The sequence below is a fragment of the Microtus ochrogaster genome, linkage group LG1 (genome assembly GCF_000317375.1).
Source record: "Microtus ochrogaster isolate Prairie Vole_2 linkage group LG1, MicOch1.0, whole genome shotgun sequence".
Taxonomy (NCBI): Eukaryota; Metazoa; Chordata; class Mammalia; order Rodentia; family Cricetidae; genus Microtus; species Microtus ochrogaster.
The window spans coordinates 52,084,412-52,108,557 of NC_022027.1; the positions used below are offsets into that span (position 1 = coordinate 52,084,412).

Consider the following 24,146-nt stretch of genomic DNA (forward strand, 5'->3'; position numbering starts at 1 on the left):
TCAAGCCCTACACTTGGGAGTGGGAGGCAGGGAATATGAGGCGAGCTGGAGCTATCAAACAACAAGACTTTGTCTTTAAAACAACAACAACAACAAGAAGCCAGACTTAGGGCATGAACTTGTGACATCCTTTGTACATGAAGGGGGACAAACCCCAAGCCTATCAGACTCCAGATGGCTAACAGCTGAAGAATACTTTCTGTGGACCCAGTACAGAGCCTCAGATTACAAGGGAAGAAACATCTTTCCTAAAAAGGAAAAGACAGACACCAAAAGAACACATGGAAATGTCTGTACCTGGGAGGTGCCAAGGCAGTGACTGGGTAAGCAGCTACTCTACAACAGCAAAAAATGACCTGATCCTAGCCTGGACAACTCCACAAGACACTACTGAAAGCTAACTTGACAAATTCTTGTTTTTCATTATTTATTGTGTCTGTATCTCAGTCAACTTAATCTAAGTAGCAATAAGCATACTGAGCATTCTACAATGGACAAATGATCCTACAGAGCCCAGGAAATGTCATCTGACTCATAGTTTCTGTCACCGAGTAGATTTATTCAGCTTTGTCTAAGCACTTACCAAACTGTATTTAAACAATCACTTATATAATTATGCATTGTACCTCTCTCAGTGCGGCTGTGATTCTCCTGGGGGAAGAATTATCTTTTCGTCACTGTGGGTTAGTATGTTGGCTGGGACACAGTACATTTAAATACGCTGGCTGTAGAGTTTCTCTGTGCTCCCACCAACAGTCACGCATTTTACATGATATGTGGCTTCCCCATAAAACCAGAATCTAATTCGAGCTCTTGCACATGTCCTAAGAAGGGCTCCATGCTGTGAGCCTGCCCACAAGCCTGAGCTCACTTAGTCCTCTCAAGTCATCTTAGAATTTTGGTTTCTTTGAGGCAGGGTTTCACTATGTATCCTTTTTTTTAAAAAAAGATTTATTAATTAGGTATACAGGGGTCTTCCTGCACATATCCCTGCAGGCCAGAAGAGGGCACCAGATCTCATTACAGATGGTTGTGAGCCACCATGTGGCTGCTGGGAATTTAATTCAGAACCTCTGGAAGAGCAGTCAGTGCTCTTAACCTCTGAGCCATCTCTCCAGTCCTCACTATGTATCCTTTAATCTCTGTGCAGACCAGGCTAGCCTTAAACTCACAGAGATCTGCCTACCTCTACTTCTTGGGTGCTGGGATTAAAATCATGCTCTACTACGACTATGAACCACAGCTATGAAGAAGTATTTTAGAAATAATTTAAATAAGGCAATCACTTGAAGAAGAGTACATACTATAACTAAAAAGGGAAAAGAAAGAAAAAAGCCAAACAGAAAGCATACCATAAAAAGCAGTAAATATATTTCCAGACAATAACAGCAGTAAAGATTTTGCTGGGGCAGTATTTTAGCAGGCCAAAGGTGCCTCATTTGGGGGCCTTGACTGTACCATTACTGAACCAGTGTTTCTCCTCCGGATGACAGAAACCCGGAGAGCAGGAGGCCCGCTCCTGAAGCATGAGCTGTGCTTTCCTGTTACCTGCATTTGTGTTCGAGCCTTGAAGGAGCACGGTCAAGGCCTCCATCACCAACAGAGCCAAGTGTTCTTGGTCTTCAACTGAACTATTATTTCTTGAGTCCCCTAGAAGATAGGTTCAAAGGTCTAAATGACAAAAATTGCTTTTTTATTTGAGCCAGTTTTAGTTGTATAATTAATTCCTTTCATTCTGCCTTTAACATTTACTTTCTCCACTAACACAAATGCTAGTAATATACCCTTCAAAATTACATGTGTCCAGCACCTGTCTAAAATATGCCCAAACAAATCAGTATTAACAGATTTTTATTTTATGCGGGAAGAGTTAGTTATGTAACAAATATTAAAAATGAAAATGCCAAACAAAGTAAATATGGCCTTCTCATGGGGATTCTAATCAGTGAGGGCAATAGAATTATTATACAAAAAGATGCTTATAAATCAGTTGTCCATTCAACATGTATTAACTTTCAATTAAATCATGTCAACTGCTAGATACAGCAGTACTTTAGCTATTTATTAAAAAAGCATATAAAGTTTATGAAACTACTAAATAGATATAATTGTTCTCTAGACTGAAAATATTTTGAGATACCCACATTTAATTGTATTTAACTAATTGTAATTAATAACAATTTCAATGATTCCAGAAATTTAAAAAGAAATCTCCCAGAGAAAGCAATAAACACAAGTCATGAAGACCATGCATGTTTACTTTGAACTCTCTCCCACTACTGTAAATCAATTCTAGGCCCCCCTTGCCCAGTTTCCTAACAAAAGGTGAAGAAGAAGTTAAGGCTGGGCAATCCGTACTCTAACACCACAATCACATCAACCACCAAATGAGAAACAGTGGCGCCTCCCTGACCCTCTCCCAGCATGTCAACCGGGGGGTTTACCTTGCTCACTGAGCGCCTGAGCTGGATCCTTCAAGAGGGCAGCATACTTATGCAAAAGGTTGACCATGACCTCCAGAAGGCCCACCTCTCTGAAGACGTCTTTAAAGATGTAGTCGTGTCTTGTAAACTTCAGGAGGGTTTTCATTGCAATGATGCTACAGTGGTAAGAGGAGCTGGATTTCAACAGGATACTAACGCTAATGAGTTCTTTACAAGGAATATAATTTAAGCTAAAAACAACAAACTCCAGCATTTCAAAGTATTTGTTCTGCACGTCTGGGAGCTTGGCGATCTTCTCCGCAAACTGGGACAGGGTGTGCTGGGACTCTAGGATGAAGTAGTTGGCATTGTCAGCCATGTAAATGTTTGTGATGGCATCAAGGATGATCTGGGCAAGGAAGTTGGTTTTTGCTTTTAAAAATGCATTCTGAAGAACTGCAAAGGCCTGGACGTTCCTCACACTGTGACCTGACATAGAAAACAAGCACACAAGTGGGTGTTGTGTGACGTTTCACACAGGGTAAAAGATCCCGTGTCAACACAGTATGAGCTTCACCACTATCAACTATTTACCAAGACAAGATCCTGTTTTCATGAGAGGCCTGACTTTTCTTCAAGTTCAAATATTTAATTAAAAATAAATAGAACCAATCAAACATTTAACGCACCATTATGAGGATCAAAATGGTAGAAGAATGTAGCCTATGAAAACTTATTCTCTAACCTAAAGGAAATAATGCGACCTCTTTGTCTTAGGGTTTGCACAACCTTAAAAGATACAGAACACTCACACCTCCTGCTTTCCTTATGTCCCTAGCAGCCCTCTCCCAGCCGAGGTGAGGCATAGTGTGTGCCCAAACCTCCAGCCACACACAGAGAACATGCAGGAGCAAGACTCAAAGAAGGAGGCCCAGATGACAGGGCTCAAAAGCATGCATCTTCCAATGAACGCCTCTGGTTTACTGCTACCATACTATTTCCAACTCCTTGTCCCTCAGACTGAAGAGGGAGAAATCTTTCTGCAGCTCAACTGCGGGCAGAGAACTTTACGGAAAACGGCAATCACTTTCACACTGGTAATTCCTACCAGGATCCACCAGTAGAAACAAATCCACTTCTCCTCCACTCTGGGCACTCAGGAAGAACTCACCTTTGCCTGCAGGCTGAGGTACTGTAAATCCAGGCAACAAGAAGGGGGCCCCTGTGGTGACACCAGCTGGCTTGAGCTCACTGACCCCATACGTGGTCAGGGAAGTTACCAGATTCACCAGATCCTTCAAGGCGTCTCTGCATTCCGCCTCTTTCGCTTGTTCCAATCTAGAAAAGGTTGATTTCAGAACATTTTTTTCTTTTGTTAATATTCTTATATTTAATATAGAATTACTTGTCAATTTCTGACTATGTAAGTAAATTTATAAAGAAATTACAAAGTATTTACATTTTTCTCATATACATTTTTTAATATTTATTTATTTATTTATTTATTATGTATACAATATTGTCTGTATGCCTGAAGGCCAGAAGAGGGCGCCAGACCTCTTTACAGATGGTTGTGAGCCACCATGTGGTTGCTGGGAATTGAATCAGGACCTTTGGAAGAGCAGGCAATGCTCTTAACCACTGAGCCATCTCTCCAGCCCTACATATTTCTTTAAAAAATTCTAAAGATTGTATTATGCTACATCATAAAGCATTTCAAACTTTTTTCTAATTTATTGTTTTCAAAAGACAGTTTTCCTCTGCTGCCCTGCTGGCCTGAAGCTCTGCATGCCATAGATAATTATGGTATGATTTTATCACCAGGGTCCACTGTGTGTATACACAACAGATCGCTCTTGAGCTAACAGTGATTCTCCTGCCTCAGATAACTCTTCCTAGTAAGTTTTCTCCACAATGTTTAAAAATGAAATTTATGGGAATGCTCTTAGAGTTATATATATGCTGCATGGGTTTGTGGGGGTGACGCTGTCAGTCAAAGCTCTGAGAGTGCAAAGCAAACTTTGGAGCTGACCTGACTCCTAAGAGCCCCTGCCTGAGGTGGTGAGCGTCCTTCTGAGGTCATGAGGATACAACTCTTGCTGTAGCCCAACTGACAGCACAAAATGCCTGAGAGAATCCCATTTTCATAAGGACTAAGACTCACCAGAACTTTCCTTATTATAGAAATTACTAATTGTCATCAACATAGACTCAGGAAATGCCTATGAGTGGGAAAGGAGAAAAGATGCGGCCAGTGTCATGACTCAGCTGGCAGGATGCACTCTTCCCCTGTGCTTTCCAAGTATTGTTTGGGATTGTCATGAATCTAAGTGTGTGATCAGGTCCACGCCTACTCGGTCGCCAAGTCCTTCCACCCTCCAATCACTTCTCCGCCCCAGCTGCATGCACTCCTTTCTGAACCCAGAGTCAGCTAAGCGATGCCTGCCCACGTGGCTACAAGGGCACCCACTAGAGCGTGCCTCGGTGGCCTTTCCGATTGCGTCCATCTGGAGGCAGTCTTCATGCTGCTTGTTATTACACCATATTCACAGCTGCACAGCCCTTTCTCCCCCACTGACTATGAAACACGCCCCCCAGAACTCTACTCCTGAACCATGCTTCTGATGTTACTCCAGCCAACCATGGCTTCAGCAGCTAATCCGCCAAAGTCCTTCCTCCATGTTTAGAATCCTATACTCTCACCACAGATAAAAGATTGGGTTGTGTGGGAGCCTCAAGAAATGAAGGGACAGCTTATCAACTTACAAGCTAAAGGAATGCACCAGTTACTATCCGGGGGTGACATTCACATGCCCTCTTCTACAGACGGGGACACCTCCTTGGGGTCACTTATTAGCCAACAGTAAATAGAATAAAGTCCTTGCAGACAATAAATTCACAAAACAGTGCTGTCCTGTGATACAGCAAATGTTCCAAAGACAATGAGCATCCAAGGATAGCTAGCGGGGACGAGGCCACAGTTCCCAGAACATATGTACCCAGCCAGTTTTGTGTGTAGTACTGGAGACTGTGGGGAGGCACAACATTTAGCAATGACTAATCTGTCTTATATACACAAGTGCAGTTTCAATCTATGTTGAAAATATAATAAACCAGAAACTTAATAAAAATAACTAGAAACTATATAAGTAACACTAACTTAAAAATAAAAGGCCATGAACTTGAGAGGAGTGAGGGGATGTGGAAGGACTGGATGGAAGAAAGGGCGGGGCCAACTGATGCAAATGCAGTCCTCGTGAAGGAGATCTCGAGAATTAAATGAAACAAAAAATTTAAACTTTTAGTCTGTCTCTCATACACAAACACACAGACAAACACACAGAGACACACAGAGACACACACACTGGCAAGTAGTATAAGATGAAGAAAAGCAAGACAATAACGAAGCAGGAAAAGTTTACACTCGAGAGCCACACTAACCAGCCGTCCAGCCTCCTCTGTGGTTACAGGAGAGCGCAGCCATGCTGTGCACTGCCTTTGAGTGTCTCACTGAGAATTCCCCTTCTTCTCGGGTAGAAAACAGGAATAAAAGGAGAGCGACACCAAGACCCCAAGAATGCATCAAACAGGAAGCGCTCCCTGGTTTCTGACGATCCCACCGTCTCCACAGACATTTCAAATGTAATCTCAAACTGTGGGGTTTACCTGAGCAAGAGGTCACAGAGGAAGTTATATCCTTGCCATATCCGGAAGTCATCCAGGAGAGTTTGGGAGACGCCGCTGGAGTCTTTGAGGAAGCACGAGAGCCCTGCGAACATTTCAACAATCTCCAGGGGAGACAGGTCGTCGGACTGCTGCATGTTCTGCACACACGTAGACAAACATTCTTTTTCTGTAAAGATAAAAAATTAAGTATGAATTGTCTATATCCATTGCTTAACAAAAGGGGTTTAAGGAAGAATCACGTGCTAATGTACATATGACATGGGACTGGGTAAGGTTGTTTTTTTTAAAGGGGAAATGAGGCCTCAGATGCACGGGAAGGGGCCCTAAGCGGCAACAAAGTATAACACAGGAGCAGTTGGGAACCAGCTGATGCTAGCACAGTTCTTACTACACTTTGATGCCATTATTAAACAAAATCTAAATAACTTCCCACTGACAAATAGTTTTTGATCATTTACACTAATAAATACTCATACAAAGATTAAAAAAAGAAAAAAAATGATCAAGTATTCAATGTGCAAATATAGAACAACTTAATACTTTCATAAATAAAGGGATAAAATGTTACAGTCACATCCTATCAGCAACTATGAGGCCTCAGCATCCTACAACAGAAGCTAAGAATAACATGGGAGAAGAAGGAAGACATCATCAATGGCTAGTTCAGGACGGGGTGTCAGGCCACACACACATGAGTGTGCACACACACACGCATGCGCGTGCACACACAGACGTACACCCATACACATATATGCTTCATATATTAACTCGAGAATTTCAGGACACTTCAGCATTTCTGTGCTTCCACACAAAGTAAGAGAAACACTTGAGAGGCTGCAGGAATTGCCTTTCACGTCGGCTCCTCAAAGGCCAGACGACACTATGTATACATTAGGAAGACAAAGAAACCTACCTCTTCTATCTATTCTGTATGAGAAAGATTACCAGTGAATTTATGAAATATCTTCAGAAGCACTGGCAGCTACAGCATTTGAAAACACTTGCTTTTTTTCACTAGGAGAACGGATAGAGACAGTGGCATAACCTACACTGAATTAAGACTAACATTCACACAACAGTGAAGTATTTTTAAATTCACATCCATTATGTGGAACCTATGAAAATGCCTTGCCTTGGGAAGACCCAACAAATCATTTTTTTTTCTCCTGGTAAGTTTCTGTACATGTGTATCTGGGAATCCTAAGGACTGGACAGACGCTCTCCCACAAACTAGTCAAGTCAAGCTGGGCTACAGGCAGTCTGTTTGTCCTTTCCATTGTGAGAAAGGATCTCACTAAGTTATCCAGACAAAACAAAAATTCACTTCATAGCTGGGGTGGGCCTTGAATTACATCTCTCTGCCTCAGCCAAACTAGACCTGTCAAAATGTATGCATTAACGTAAAGGCAGAACTTCGGAACACTGAGAGATAACAGGAGAAAGTGGGAAGACAACAGGCTCCTCACCGTGAATATACTTCACCACGTTGACACTCAGCCCGTGGCGGGAGATGGTCGTGAGGACCTCCCCCGCGCTCTTCCTCCAGGGCAGGTTATAGGGGGGGCACCAAGAGGTTATTGCACTGAACAAGAGCTGCAGGTCATCCTTCTGGGCTAGCTCCTCCGCCGGAGAAACGAAACTGCACAGCTTTACTAAGATCTAGACAGAAAAGGAAACAAGAGAGTGTGCTACCCAGAGGGCGTGGGACCAAAACTTTACCCACGCTTCCGCGTGGGTACTGGGCAGTCAGTAAAATCATGGTGACCACTGCTCTTAGGAACGTTAAAAGATATCTAGGGATCAGGTGTGTGCTGGAGACTGTGCTTAAAAAACCTCACTTCCCCTTCATCTGTCTTTGGATAATTCAGCTTGAAACAGAATAAAACAGCATTGCTATACTTCTTTTCAGTATCAGTACTTTAGTTTTCTAATTTTCTCTTTCTTTTTAAATTTTTTTTTTGGGGGGAGGGATGTTGAAACAGGGATTCTCTATGTATCCTTGGCTGGCCTGGAATACACACAGATTCCTTCTGCCTCTGCCTCCCCAGTGCTGGAATTAAAGGTGTGTGCCACCACAACTGCCCATTTTAACTTCCTTATTTAGTTCTTCTGTTCTTTATTTGCTCTGGTGAAATATATTTTTTAAAAGTATAATACAACTGATATTAGATAGTTAAAGTGAGTTTTAAATTGTTTCCATTTTATATAGAAGTAGGAAGAAATCTCTAATTAGTTAAATCATCATAATTTCAAAATATCGTTCAATTACATCTAATTGATAAAAACTCCCTGAAATCTGGCTTTCAGCAAAGACTCTGTCAGTTCCAGAAGGAAGAGCTAACTGTGACCTGCAAGATTACTCTAGCTTAGCGTTTTCCTGCACTGGGGCTGCTCCCCAATAGTGCAAGTAGACTTGGCCCTCAACAGTCTCTCCCTTCTGATCCAAGTTCAGCGTGAGGGACAATCACCTTCTCCATGATGAAGCCCCTCACCTAGACATTTGTGAGATATAAGACACCACAGAATCATTCTTCAGCTCAACAACATTCTTCAGGAACTGTGGGTTCCTTAACACCAGGGAGAGCACGGCTCCATGAACTAAAGAATCAGAGCACGGGAAATAGCGCACCCTGCCCGCAAAGCCAGGTCGTCCGTGTCCTACTCAGCCAAAACTTTCTTAACTAACAAAGGCTTCCTAGTTCATACCTGCCAACCCACAGGAAGAGAGGGCTGAGAGGGTGAAAGGCTCCCATGGTTAGCAAACATAGGCACCTTCTCTACAAAAGGCTTGGAGGAACTTCTGGGTGCAGAGCGCCCCCTGATGTGTGCTTCTCTTGCCTAAGCAAACACAGCAAGGCTAAGCTGATAAGGGGGATGCTGTCGGCTCTGATTCTACTTGTGATGCTGCAATTAGAACAGATGCCATTTCTCTAATTCATAACAAAAAACAAACCGGAATAGTAAAAACTAGGAATTAAAATCCAAACCAAATCCCTGCTCACTGCTGAACCCTAAAATAACTAACTGGCTCTCAATTTACTGCCAAGTGACTCTTGAAAATCATTTAGCCTAACCCTGTCCCCCGGGCCGGAAGTGCCATCTATTGCTGCTCTCTCTCCTTCCCTGCAGGACTTCTCGTCCAAGCTTGGTAGAGGCAGAACTGCTCACACGGACCAGGCAGCGGATGCCTGCATGCAGCGGCACCAACTGCTAAGGTCCCAGGAAACCATCTGTCGTCATAGAATACAAACACAGAGATTTCCTCCAGCTTGATGCATTTAATAAACTCGTCCCAGTTTTTTTTCCTGAACAAAATGATAGATATGGTGTCTATCTGGGGTGAGGCAGGAAAACAAAGGAACTGACACAGTGGCAAAGGAGCGCACAAGGTCCTCGCCACGGTTGGGTTACACGCATGACGTCGGCTCCCACAATGCAAAGGGGGAGTCTGAAGCTATACATTCCTTTGCACCTTAACATTTAACAACTGCAGTACATTAACAAGAGCCTCGCACTATTTTAAGTTAAGATCTATCCCTTTCAAACACTGGGTGTCAATTTCTTAAAGAAACAGAGCCCCATGCCTGCTTAGATGCTAGGATTAGAAAATCGGCTTCTACTTGCTGCTTACAGTCTCAGCTAATTTTGTTTTAAATGAAAAGATGTCACTGAAATGGGGCCGCCACTCTTAACTGTCAAGATTAACCCACTACACTCATCAGCAAGGTCTCACAGAAACTTTAATTCCTATATGATGCTTTTCTTCACCTAATCCTACAGTTCTGATCATCTGCCAAATGCCAATGTAATTATTTTGGCAAAAAAAAGAAAGTTCTATGGTTAAACACTGTTGTTCAAGTTACATGGAATGAAGTGTTAAAGTTTAGTGTAAGAATATATGATTAATCAAGTGTTCAAAAAAAAATTTTTTTTTTTTTGAGACAGGGTTCCATGTAGCCCAAGACGGCTTTGAGCTCCACAGGGAGCAGGGGCTGATCTTGAAGACCTTATCCTATGCTTCCTTCATGCTGGGATCACAGATGTGCACCACCACCCCTAGCTAGTGCAGCGCTGGGGACTGACCCAGGGCTTCCTATCTCATAAACGAGCACTCAACAAACCGAGGCCCTGAAATATTTATTGAGATAGCATTTTGTTTGGTGATGCGAGTCTATTTTATAGCTGGCTTAGTGTCCCAGGCTCCATCCTGCTGCAGCAGCGCCTTCTCGAGGTCCTGCAGAGAAGACAAGGAGAGGCACACGGGCCACCAGCGTCTACACCACAGCACAGACCCACGGTCCTCTAGTCTTGCTGCTCTCCAGCAGCAGCAGCAAGTCGCTATAAAGTCTAGTCTGTGCCGAGCAGAGAACTACAGCTCAAACTCAAAAACCTGTAGGCACACACTTTTCACTTTGTAGATAAGGAAACTATATCCTTGTTTACATAACTTCAGAAACCTAGATTCAACGGTGTTATTAGTATATTATGCACTGAAGTTTCTAAAAACCTCATCAAATTCATAATCTTCAGCACAGGAAGTGACAGACTGTAGTGTTAGCTATACACACTGCTGTCTATGGACCTATAGGTTCTAATCTTACAAGGCTGGAACCTTACCCCTAGAACCCTTTCCTACAGCTTTCCCTCCCGCATTACTTGTTCTCATTTCCTGAAGACTGTAGCCACCTCACGCAAGTGCAATCATTTCGTATTTGTCATTTGTTTTGTTTTTATTTGCTTTGTTTTTTAAATTATATTAGGTCCATGGACAGACTATATTCTAAATGTTTGAAGCTTAAAAGTTTTTCTCCCACAGAAGACCATGGGGTGCTGTATGTGATGGTGCTTAAAAAAGGCCTTTTACCTTCATTTAACACAGTGCTATAAAAGAACAGTAGCAGTGATGGGAAGGGAATTCCCAAAGTTCAGAGAAGTTGGCAGGAGACAGGAGGAAGTGGCAGTAGACAGTTGGAAGTCCAACAGGAGAAGCCAGTAGATAGACAGTAGGAAGTGGCAGCAGCCAGTATAAATCACTATTTTCTAAGTTGAATATTTATAAGCCTGGCAAATCCTATCTATAAATAAAAATTGCATAGCATTTTTTGTTATTATAAGACATTTCCCAAATCTCAATATGACAAACTCAGCAAAAAATTATTTCCTTAACAATCTAATTTTAGAGACATCATTGATACTTCCCATGTAATTTTAACAGCTGGACCCGTTTGCAGAATCAATTGCACTAACACCTTCAAACATCCCCAGAATGCATTTTCATATTCCTTCTGCAAGAAAATGCAATTATGAGGAAAAGCCACACCATAATAAATACCAATGAAAGTGAAAACAAGCAAGCAAATATGGGGGTGCATTCCCATAATCCCAGCTCCTGGGAGGCTGAGACAGGAGGCTGTGGTTTGCAGTCAGCCTGGCCTACAGTGAGAACCCGTGCTAGAAGAAGACAAAACATCTACGTAAGAAATGCTCTAGTCATCTTACCGACAGAGAAACAACCCGCAAGGTGAGTGCCCGCTTACCTGTACAAAGACTTTCTGGAGCAGTCCACGGCGCTCCGCTAGAGGTAGCTCATTCTGGGCACCTCCACCCGCCTCAGGCACATGTGGAAGGTCAAAGAACAGATACAGACATTTAACCAGGGTGGAAGGTACTGACATCGTTGTCATGCAGTCCACGGTTTTCTGGAAGACAAACCAACCGAAGTGAGTAGAGAGATGGAATTACTGGAGCTGGGACAGCTAACGTCATCACAAAGATGGGCTAGAGCGCCATATATGAGCCAAGCTCACTCTTGAATGCAGGGAAGATTTAAAAACCGGCTTCAGACTGAGAAACAGTCAATTTGCCATTTGGGCAAATCTGCTCTAATCAAATGTTAAGAGTGGTTTGCTACAGTGAAGTAAGTAACTTATTAAATATATTTATTTATTAAGCAGCTTGTTTCACAGAACATAAACATTAAGAGTTTAAGAAAAACACATAACACCACAAATGGTGAAACTACTTAATCTCCAGGGCCTCTTCTCGCTCTCCTCTCTGTCTCTCTCTGACTCTCTCTCTCACAAATGAAGAGAACTGTGTATACAGTTCAGGATAAAGATGGCAGCTAAAATACAACAGACACTAACAGTTAAGTTTGGTGGCACAGGCTGCAAGTTAGGTGGAGACAGGAGGATCCCAAGGTCAAACTTTATCTGGACAACAAGGTAACCTTGAGGCCAGGCTAGTCGACTTACTCAGAGTCTGTCTCAAAAGAAAAACTAGAACAAGGCTTGGAGAAAACCTTAGGATAGAATTCGTTCCTTGAAGACAAGAGGCTCCAAGTCGAATCCCAATCAGAAGAAATAAATGAATCATTCAGTAAATAGACTCACCGGCCACTAAACAGTGTATTGACATCTGTTTTACTACCACTTTCATCTCTATTTCATTGGGATGGTCTTGGGTGGGAAGGACATCTGAGAGACACACATGATGTGCTATCATTTTCAGAGATTTACAAAACAAAATTATCAATAGTCTTTTAGGGATCATTTCAGTGTTGCTAAGAAGTATGATATAATTATTAAAAAAATCCACAGTGCAGTAGGCACTTATTTACTTATTTACTTTCTCATCAGACATATTTATTGAGTATCTAGGGCAGAGGTTCTCAACATATGGCTCACAACTCCTTGGGATGTGAAATGACCCTTTCACAAGGGTTCGCCTAGGACTTTTAGAAAACCAGGATATTTACATTATTATTCATAACAGGAGCAGTGTCACTGTAACAAAGTAGCAAAGAAAAGAATTTTACGGTGGTAGTGGGGTGTAGTGGCATTTCATTTGTATTTTAATAAAGTTTGCCTGAAGATCAGAGAGTAAAGAAGCCCCATTGGCCAGTCTTACAGACCAGGCAGTGGTGACACACACCTTTAATCCCAGTAGACACACTAGTTTCATAGAAACCAAGTGTTAGTGGTGCACACCTTTAATCCCAGCACTAGAGGGGAATATAAGACAAGAGGAGACAGCTCTCAGACACAGTCTCATTCCGAGATTCCTGGAGACAGTATCTCAAGTCCAGACTGAGGTCAAAGTAAGAGTGGCTGGCTGCTTTGCCCCAATTTCTGTCTCTGAGTTTTTATTAATCGTGCTGGGGAGGGGTCACCACAGCATGAGGAACTGTATTAAAGGGGCGTAGCATTAGGAAGGCCGAGAATCACTGGACTAGGCCATGTGAGACAGCCCATGGGAAGCTGCAGGCCAGGACTAGGAATCCCTCCCTTTCAAAGGAACATATGACTAGGACTATAACCATTGACAGACCCCTAAGTGACTCAGATCTAAACCCCCCACCGACAATAGCAGTACATGCAACCCAATATGAACGGGAAGAATCAACAAGGTCTGAAATGAAACAGATAATTACAAATAACTAAATAAGTTGGGGAAACACCACCTGAAGACACTTGGGATGTGAGACCACATATTTGAAGAACTACAGAGTCCAAAATGGCAGGTGCTTGAAAGCTTCAATAAAGATGACTTAGGGTGTGGCATTTACACCTCAGACTCAACACTGCCTGGTCCTCACAAGACAGCAATGGAAGCTCATCACTGACACACCCTGCTTTAGGTGGGAGAGGCAGTTGAGGGTGCACGCCCAATAATCCACGAGAATGCCTCACACTCTAGGTTGACTTTTTTCTTTTGAAACTGGTGGCAGACACCCAAGGAAACACCAACAAACAAGAACAGAAACAGAATTCAGAGCATTAGCTTGTAGCAGCACAGGTCATAAACAGCCAGAAGAGAGGGAGCAGGGAAACCAATCAGAATGCCACACGCGAGATGAACTGATCAGATATAGTCCTGGGGTGGGGTGGAGAGGAGGGTAAGTTTCGAGAACAAGGCTTTAAATTTAAAGGTCTGGTCCGCGTCTGCATAGACATCACCATTCCCTGCAGACTCGCTGCCTCCTTGGCTTTGGTTTGCGGCTTCTCAACCCCACATGCCACCGCGTAGCTAGCGTGTAGTTCAAGTCTTTGTCATTTCTCCGAGTTTCCCAAATCCCATTCTTTCCTCTAACCCTCAACCTCACAATGTTTATGGCATTTCTACTGTCGAGGAGTGACACGTGGCTCATCACTGTATTTTATGCTATATTTTATCTGCCTCTTATATGTTGAGTCAGGACTACAGTCATCTTGCAATCACACTGGTGCCAGCAGAAAATGGCTCTCAAACAAAAACAGCAGCTCAAGGCATAATGCGCAATTTGCTTTTCAAATGCAACATTTTCCAGTCAAATTCTCACTAGCTTTCCCTTCCCATTATGCAAAGCACTATGGTTTCCCATTCTCACCTTATTACCGGTGCATTTGAGGCATGACTTGGCATCCAAACTGTACCGTATTTGTCATCGTTTTAAGTGACTGAGGCGCCACTGGCTGCTTTTTTTTTTTGAGACTTGGTTTCATGATGTAGCCCAGGCTGCCCCTTAACTCACAGGCTAGCCTAGGCTAACCTCACATTTTTCCAACTTCTGTCTCAGCCTCCTGATCACAGCAGCAGACCACCATGTCAGGCTCTTTTCTTAGCTGAAAAGCCAGCTAGCAATCTCCATCCAGTGATTTTTTTTTTTGTCGTGTTAGGTGTTACCCCCTAGGGCAGCCCTCTCACCATAAAAAGATCTTAATTAAGCATTTATAAAAAGTATTAGTAACTTTCAGAAACATTTCAATTAAAACTTAACACATAGGAAGTATTGATAACAATTATTTCATTTCAATGATAATATTTAAATAGCATATAAGGATACAGTGCTTTAAATGGAATCTGGGTACTGTGGTATAGAGGTGTCTGCAGCTCTAGTTAATGGCAGAAGGAACTGGGAATTCTGCTAGTCCTCTAGTGCAGCCGCAGACACTGACAAGGTGGTCTACGCAAGCACTACCTGAAGGGTGTCATTTATGGTGAGTGGACGCCCCCAACCCGGGACTCGGGGGATGTCTGAGATGCACCACTTTCTAGGTTGAAACGTAAACAGTAAGTTCTGAAAATCTGGATAAGTTGGTCTGACAGGTTCTCTAAGCATCTTCAGTGAGGGCAGACAAACCAGGAAGCTGCAGAGAACATGGGCTGTTCCGAGGAAAAGTCCAAGCACCAAGGGCTCAGGCTGGTGAGCACTTTAAGACTGCAGTTGCTAAAGGTACCCCCTGTTTCTGCGGTGACTTTAGTGTCATTGTTAAGAACGTTGGGGTTTTCTAAGTCCACTGAGTTTAGACAACAGATACTGAACACTGGTTTTCCTTCTAATAGGTAATTATACTCCAGATTTAGAAAACCAAAAAACCCTTCACATTCTAAGATGTCAAATACAAAATTAAGGTGTCCAAATGTCTCACTCATGAGTACATTCAACATGTCTCAGGTCAGATAATCAGGTGAAAACATCCTTCTGAAACTCAAGATGTTTGTCTTCCTTACTTCCTGTAAAAATCAGAAATACTCATAAATATTCTGTGTCGTTTATTTATTAGCTGAAGATATTACATGAGTGCATGTTCAAAGCCAGAATTTTTCTAATGTGAGTCACACACATGCTGGGTATGCCCACTGCTGGCTAGCTCCCTTGGGCTACCAGTGGTTCATCTTGTTGCCTACTATGCTCCATAATGGTATACTTATGTGTGTTGTAGCATGACAAAGACAGAAACATGGCAGCGCCTCATGGAGCTGTCATGAGAAGCACAGAAGCAGAACGTGCAGGGCAGAAATGATTACTGCAGCATTGAAATCCCAAGACGGTACACTGAAGGGTTCCTTTACCAAACACCATCACTTTGTGCTCACCTGACCAGAGGATGCCAGCAGGTTGATGGTTGTCAGCAGCATCCAGCCTCTACTGGCTTCTTCACTCTGATTGATCTCCAAGAACTGGACAATGGCCCGACTTGCAGCCTCTATAAAACCAAAGGGAAGCCAGTAAGCAGGGGAAAATCCCTTATAAACTTAAAACAACCCATAAAACATATCAGGGAAAGCATCATTCCCTAAGCACACATTTTATAATAGCATTATTTTGTACTCTATGAAAAACTAAAATGCAGTCTTTTAATGACTATTTGTGTGAGAGAGGGAACGGAGTAGAAAACACTACTTTAAGACTGTGTGCGACACTCTGAGCCCAGAGAAAATGGTGGTGAGCGGATCGAAGACACTGCCTGCGTCCATTCCACCTACACCCACAGGGACTACTTGACAGGCTAGCCCGGGGACGGAGAAACAGTAAGATAGATGAGCATCCTCCACAGAATGGTAGAGTTAGAAGAATATCTAAAAGTCAATTTAGTTGATAATGACTTTGGACTGGCGAGAAGGCTCAGCAGGTAGAGGTGCCAGCTGATGAACATGATGACCCGAATCCAATCAGCAGGATCCACCCTGTGGAAGGAGATAAATGACCCCCACAAGTTGTCCCCTAATGTGCACTACGGGCATATGCATAATACATCATGATAAATAAGTTTTAAGAGAGCAATGAAAATGGAGAAATCTCTAGACATCCACTTAATTTTATCAGTGTTTGCAAATTTTAAGATCTGGCATGAATAAAAACTGCCAGAAGTTCCCATGGACTCCTGATGAACTGGGCAAGACACCAGAGTGCACCTGGTGCACTTCATGAGGAAGCAGGAAGCTGACTAGAACTTGGCTGCTGAGGTTCACTGTTCAGTGTAACACAGCCACACATGCCGGTTTACATAGCTCAGCTCGGATCTTATATATGACGCTGTGCTGGGCATATTTCATCTTCATGCACTTGCACTTGAAGAGATATTTTAACAGAAAACATTAAATCATTGTTTTTCCAGTATTGGCAACGTTTGCAGTGCCCATGTTTTAGCTTACTGAGTTTTCACACAACTGGATGAGTTATTTCCTACTAATAAGCCTCTCCGGTAAAAATTTTAAATATGGAATAGATAAGTAATTTGCCAGTAGTGAACTCACATTTAAACCTAAGCTGTCTTGTCTGTGAAAAATAGGGAGAAATATTAAAGAGAGAGGGAGAGAGAGCGAGGGAGCTGGAGGGTTCTGCTGCATAGTCGCTTACGCAATCATGAGGCCCGAGCAGGACTCCCAGAAGCCATGCGAGGAAACAAAGAGAGTGCGTGAAGCTGTCCTCTGGACATGGCTGGGGCTTGCAGACTTAACTAATGCAGCTGCAGTTCCCTGTACAAGGCCTGTACAAGGCTGGGGCCTTCAACCTGGGGACTGTGGTGGCAGCTGGAATAAGGGTGTCATTTTCGTCACCAGCACCTGCACGGCCTGCTCACTAGAAAACAGCTCCTGCCTATGCTCGTGAAGGATCCTTGTTCAGTTCAGCAGGTCAGAAACGGCAGGCAAGAAAGCAGGAGAGGGCTGGCTGGAGGAGGGTTTCGGTGAGAGAAGAAAGGGAAGAGAGGGGAATGGGAAGTGGGAAGCATTAAACTTCATACCTAAAGTAACAAGCTGCCAAAGAGTTAAAAAGAATAAAAGCTGGGCTTGCAATCTCAGGACTGGGGAAGCAGAGACAGGCAGATTCTGGGGCTCACTAGCCAGCCCAGCCTATGGTGAGATCCAGGCCAGCGAGAGACTGGGAGTCCTTGTCCAAAAAAGGAAAAAGCAAGTGATCAATACCTGAAGAACAAGCCCCAGGTTGGCCTCCGGTCCCACATGTGTGTACACAACAAAGAAAAGCACAGTAGCCCAGAGAAAGCTAATATGTGAGATGCTACAGGTGGCCCACGACCATATTCCTGTGCTTATGAAGTTACAGTCCCTGGCCCTCTCCAGGGAACAAGAACCACAGGAACAGAGTCCGTGCTAAGCCTTGTCCACATGTGATCCTGGTCACAGACCCTGAGTGTGCAATCAGTAAGGACCTGACAAGGGGGCAGCCAGCCCAGAGTACAGGAGTCACCAACTGACTGTGGACAGCAGGGATTCTGTAACACTTAGGAAAGGGGAGTGACGTGGAGTGATGTTTGGAGCTCCCAAATCTGTGACATTCTTATGACACAGAAAAGGAAAAAAAAAATCAAAAAAGAAAAACTATCACTCAATGTACTTTAGCAACCACCGTCTGAGAGCACGGGTATAAACAGAAACTGTTTCTTGCAAGGCTACGAAGGAGCCAACTGACAGGGGTGAGAAACCATACACCTCTTCCACTGAGAGCAATTAAACAGACACAAGGTAGACATTCTTCAGGCAGCCAAAACTCTCGGCCGGGGCAGACCAGTCGTCTCCACGATGGGGCAACTTTTATGTTAAACTGGGTATCTCCAGTCTCATCTGCAGCAGCTTCAGGGAAGGACGTGTACTCTTCATACTAATCGCATCTAGCAACCCAATACATTGACATAATACCTGATAACAACACTGCTTATGAAAAGATTTGGTTAATGTCTCCTATATACTCATAGAGGAGAAAAAGGTTTCTAAAGAACTAAATCAACTTTAAAACTCAAAGCATTGTCATTTTCCTGGCAGAGAGGACCAAAGTCGAGAGACAAGCACAGATTGGGAATACATCTGGGATGCTCACTATTAACTTAGAAAAGTGGTCAAATAGGTTTTCCCACGGTTATTCAAGACTGCCAGATACTAATACAGCATGCTAAACTAAAACATAAAACGCACTTTTGATTTTTAACTATTAATACTTTTGGTTTATATTTATCTGTACAATGATAAGCATTTATACTTGAAAGGGTATAAAGTCTGTTTTGTTTTTTAATCATTATTTCCATCATTATGGTTATGATGTGTGTATGTGCCCGTGTGCAAGAGCTTACACAGCAGGAACAGGAGCTAGAGGACAACGCTGGGAAGCTGGTTCTCCTTCCACCACAGTCTCCACACACTGAATTATGTCATTAGGCTCTTACTAATCAAGCCATCTTGTTGGTCCTGTTTTGTTTTTGTTTGTTTTTGAGACATGTTCTCATGCAGTCCAGACTAGCCCCCCTCACAATATTCTTCTGCTTTGACCTCTCTGCCATGCCTGGCAATGGTGTGTTTTTTATATATTCTGTCTTACAGTGAACATTAATTCTTCATCATTTAAAAGGGCAAGGGACAGAGGGACAGGCAATGTCCTAGCAGACACACCTACATGCTCTGTGCGTCAGTGTGCCAAATAAATAGAAAATGAAACTGAACCCAAAAGAACAAAGTCAGTAGATCCCTTCATTTGTCCTTTGAAGACCTTTAACACTCGCTTTTTGAGGAGGCAGGAAAGACCCAAGTATGGACAGTATGGGGCAACTGGTACATGACTGGGAGCTACATACCTGAACAGACATGAAGGTCTAGACAAGTTGTGGCTGGCTGATATAAGGGATGTCCCAAACTTTGCTAACAGAATGAATTAACAGGGATGGAGAGAGAGCTTGGTGGATAATTACATACACTGCTCTTGGAAGACTTGAGTTCAGTTACAACACCCACCTCAAATGGCTCACAACTACCTGTGAACCTCTGACTCAAGTTCCAGGGCTTTAGATGTTTCTTCCGGTCCCCAAAGGCATCTGCACTCATGTGCATGCACCTGACACACCCACACCATATTAAAAATAATAGCTCTTCAGCAACAACATGAATTAAATCCTCACACCATGAACAAATGTGGAAGAACTGTTTACTCTCACCTTCCAATTTCAATGGCATTTACAGTCAAGCAAAGGGATCCTTCACCCTAAGTGGGAAAACAGCTCATGGAAACATAGATTTCATTTATGGCATCTTTAACACATTTTGTCTGGGCTGAGGCCGTGGCTCAGTGTAAGACCAAACTCCTTACTTCTGGTCACAAACATTGTGTCAGGATCTTTTAATTTCCATAACATTTAACAAACATAAGTTGAATGCTGAGTTAAGGGCTCTAGAGTTAATGAAGACACATTTTAGTTAACTCATCTCTTGAGCTACAACATGGGATGTATGTGCCAACTTTTCCACTGCGTATCAAGATAAACACCAAGAGGAAAGGAAACATGGAGTCAGAAGAGCTTAAATTAGGTCAAGTAGGCACACAATATGCACAGCCTTAAGACAGATGTAAGTTCCTGTCACACACATGAGTGCCAGAAGCCAACATCCAGAGCAAGAGAGCACGAGATGTGTTCATGACAAACATGAAATCCACCATTCCCTTTGTGAAGTCCACTGACAGCAGTGCCATTTCCAATGGTGCTTCATATATTTATTTTACTGATGAAGAAACAAAGCCCTAGAAAGGCCTGGCCCTCAAAAAAAAAAGCCATCTGTAAATTTAGCTGGAAGACGGTATTAGACTTCACGGACTCTGTTCTTGCTTCTTTTTACCTACCGCATGTGCACACCTTGGGGATGGTATCACCTGAGGGGCTGTGGTTCTGAAATCCTTGGAGAACAGCACCACACACTGTTTTTCTGTCTGGAAAGAAAGGCTGGGTTGTCTAATTAGATTCCCTACAAGTCACTAACCGCGCTGTTGGAGGACTGTGACTGTCACCAGCCTCTCCATCACTAGCATGGTGCCACTGGGAACTGCACTATTGGGTTTAGTTGTGGCCTCTTGCATACAGCAAAGTCATTTGCAATAAACTGAAGATATTACTGCACACAAGTGAGAAAGCAACACGCAAATGTGAAATCTTTAAATCTCTAAATAAGATTAAGAATGTTAAATCTCAGTATTATATGGACTTACGAAACATGATAACCATATACCTTAAAGTCCCTTAATAAAAAGATGTCACAGTGGGGAACAATGAAGGTGTCCTGAGATTCTCCGTATCATTCTTGCAATGTCCCCTGAGGTTATAAATACTTCAGAATTAAAACTTAAAATAGTTGCATAACTATTACTGTAATTAAGAGTGAGACACACTCTGTTTAAGACATCTGTCATCTCATCGAGAAGATTAGCTTGGGTATAAAATCTTCAAGGGAGCCAGGAAAACAAGTCTGGAACACAGCCCAGTGTCCTTCCACAGACAGTCCAGGTGTTCACAGGACAGAACAAGGATGAAGGTGGAGCCCGTGGAAGCAAAGTTCGGAACTGTCCTCTACTTGCGGGTGTCACTCAAGAGAGAGAGAAAGCGCAATGACAGCAGCAAACACGGGACAGAACTTCCCTTTCCGCCATCTGTCTACAGCCACACAGATCTCACACAACAAATCCTCCTTTCTGCTGGAGTTAACTAGACCAGGAGTGTGCACTACAAGAGGGTTCGATTCCACCCTGGGCGCAGAAGGGAATGTGGTCAGACAGGCTTACTGACCCTCTCATTAGACGTATTTCAGGTGCAAATGTAATCAAAGCCACCTTGGTTTTAAATGCAAGTATTAATCCACTTATTGTACCACCGACCATGCATGGATTTAATCCTCAATTAAAGACATTCTAACTGCCAGGCAGTGGTGGCGCACGCCTTTAATCCCAGCACTCATGAGGGAGAGGCAGGCGGATCTCTGTGAGTTCGAGGGTAGCCTGATACACAGAGTGAGTTCCAGGACAAGCATCAACGTTACAGAGAAAACCTGTCTTGAAAAACAGAAAAGAGAGAAAAAAAAGACATTCTAATTACTCCAAGACTGCATAACATGTGTAACGGATTCGGGATCAGACAGACATCTCAGATTATGTGCTTAGCGCCACTGCTGTGGTCTGAGCTGTCGAGCCAACTGTGACGTTATACACAGATGGGACCCTGGGAAGAAACCAGGGGGAGAGGGGTTGTGAGGACACGTCCCTCACAATGGGACGAGCACACACATTAGAAAAGTCCTGAGGGCTGGCTCTCCCATCTGAGTTCAGGGTGAGAAGACAGCTGTCTACACAGCAGAAAACCCACCAGCACGCAGGGACGAAGCAGAAGTGTACATACTGAAGGTTCCTAGCCTTCCTCCTTTCCCTGGTGCTGGCTTCCAAAATGCCAACAGATATCATGTTTTTTAAGCAGAGTCTGAATAATTTTCCAGGAAATCCTTCTTTAATGAAGACACAAGTCAACAAGAGTATAACTCAACAAGACACCCTCACTCCGAACTCACGGAACCAGTTTCTGCCCCAAACTAAGGCTTTTTGTTAGAAGGAGGGCTGATGCTAAAAGACGGTCCCAGCTGACCCTGGCTCCTCACCCTGGGCTCCTGTAGAATAACCTCACTGGCCTAACAACTCCAAGGGCTTATTTTATCCCACACTTCCAGGCCATAGTCCATCACTGGGGGAAGTCAGGCAGGAGCAGGAACTCAAGGCAGACAACTGAAGCAAAAGCCATGGAGGAATGCTCTATGCGGGTCTATTCAACCTGCCTTCTTATACCAACCGAGGACACAGGCCCAGGTGGCACTGCGTCCAGTGGGTAGAGCCCTCCCACATCCATCATCAATCAAGAAAATGCCCCAAAGGCCTTAACTCTGCGTGCTGAGTGCCACATGGTGAGGGCATTTCTCAGCTGAGGTTCCTCACCTCACAGGACAGTACCTTTGTCAAACTGAAAAAAACAACTAACTACAACAGTTCTTAAGGCGCTTATGGTATAACACAAGCGCGCGTGCGCATGTACACACACACACACACACACACACACACACACACACACACACATGCACGCACCATTCATGAGGCTAAGAAACACAAGAATGGTTTGGAAAAATAAAAAATGTTTTGATTGCAGAAATCATGAGCATTTTTCATCAAGGAAGTGTGACTTAACCAGGCTGAGTTTAGGCAAACTGAGTAAGGACTGTCCTTCTGGGAGGAACACGATAAGAACAGAAACAAAAGCACGGTCAACTCTGCAGCCTGCAACAGCTCATTCTGATCAAAAGAAAGAAAAGGAACCAGGAAAGGAGACGAGTACACACGTGACGTCAGATCATAGACTGGCTTTGCACACCATGCCGCGGTTTAAGGATTTGTATAGAGGATGCGGGGTGATGGCAGGGTGGCAGTGGAGGGGCCAGTGGCCCCGCAGGGCAGCTTCCAGCAGAACTGTTCTTTTAGACACCGCAGGCACCAGTGACTGCAGTGGAGAAGGGCTGTGGCTGAAGCCCAGGTGCCTGCAGCTGGGCTGCCCCTACTGCATTTCAGCAGAGAGTTTACCAAGCTGCCATCCTCTCCCTAGGTCTGCTCCTGACGCCTCTGTAATTACCTGTGGATTTGTTTGATGCTCTCCTCCGAATCTCTGTCACCATTAGTCGCGAGACTTGCGTTGTGAACTGCAGAAGGTCAGAAAATTTTTCTGTCATAGTATTTGGTGGAGCGTTTCCAAAAACCTGTAAATGAGAGAAGCATTTAGTGAGGTCCTGTCCCTTTGCCTGAAATAAGAAGCATTAACCGAAAGAGCATACCTGGCCATGAGTTCTCATGCGTATGAATGGGTTGAGTATATGATTAACTAAACAAGCTGAAAAGCACCACTAAGAGACTTCAGAAAACATAACCATTCCCTGTGGAAGCCTAAACTGAAAACTCATGAAAGGGGGCGGTTTGCTGAGGGAAGACCGGTGCTCTATGGGAAGACACAGACACAGACCTACACTGAGCAGAGAATTCCTTCATTTTATTTGATATTTCAAAATAAATTCTAACCACAATCATTTTTAATATAAGGCTATTTGAAAAGATAAAGGAAAAATAGAAGGCTCATAAACAAACTGTCTTTCATAAAATTTTAGGACAAATGAACTTTATAATAATAATTCTTAAAAACTGGCGTAGACTTCCCGAAGAGAAGGGATGAACAGGATGGACCGCCATAAGAGAAGAAGTCGTATTTTAGCAGCCATATGGATAGGCTGAATTCTTTAAAATGTTCTTTACAGCTGAAAGGGAATCCTGTCCTGTAAGCTGTTGTAACACTACACTTCCCATTTACAATTATTACTATTCAAACGGCTGCTATAAAGCCAGCAAACATAATCTGCCCACATTCTTTCCCAATCGAACATCGCACTAGGCATTTGCAGGGAAGTTCCCTAAGTTGGTGTTTA

General features: G+C 43.3%; 1 protein-coding gene across 1 annotated transcript in view; it reads right to left on the bottom strand.

The window, feature by feature from the left end:
• The window catches only part of Wdfy3 (WD repeat and FYVE domain containing 3), a 216,963-nt gene that overhangs the window by 114,528 nt on the left and 78,289 nt on the right, over nt 1-24,146 (bottom strand). Inside the window, exons 4-11 of the mRNA XM_026785032.1 lie at nt 23,306-23,429; nt 15,969-16,078; nt 11,648-11,809; nt 7,577-7,769; nt 6,090-6,276; nt 3,595-3,761; nt 2,445-2,912; nt 1,549-1,650 (exon numbers count right to left, since the gene is read on the bottom strand). Coding sequence (XP_026640833.1) covers nt 1,549-1,650; nt 2,445-2,912; nt 3,595-3,761; nt 6,090-6,276; nt 7,577-7,769; nt 11,648-11,809; nt 15,969-16,078; nt 23,306-23,429 — 1,513 coding nt within the window. The remainder of the gene's footprint in view (nt 1-1,548; nt 1,651-2,444; nt 2,913-3,594; nt 3,762-6,089; nt 6,277-7,576; nt 7,770-11,647; nt 11,810-15,968; nt 16,079-23,305; nt 23,430-24,146) is intronic.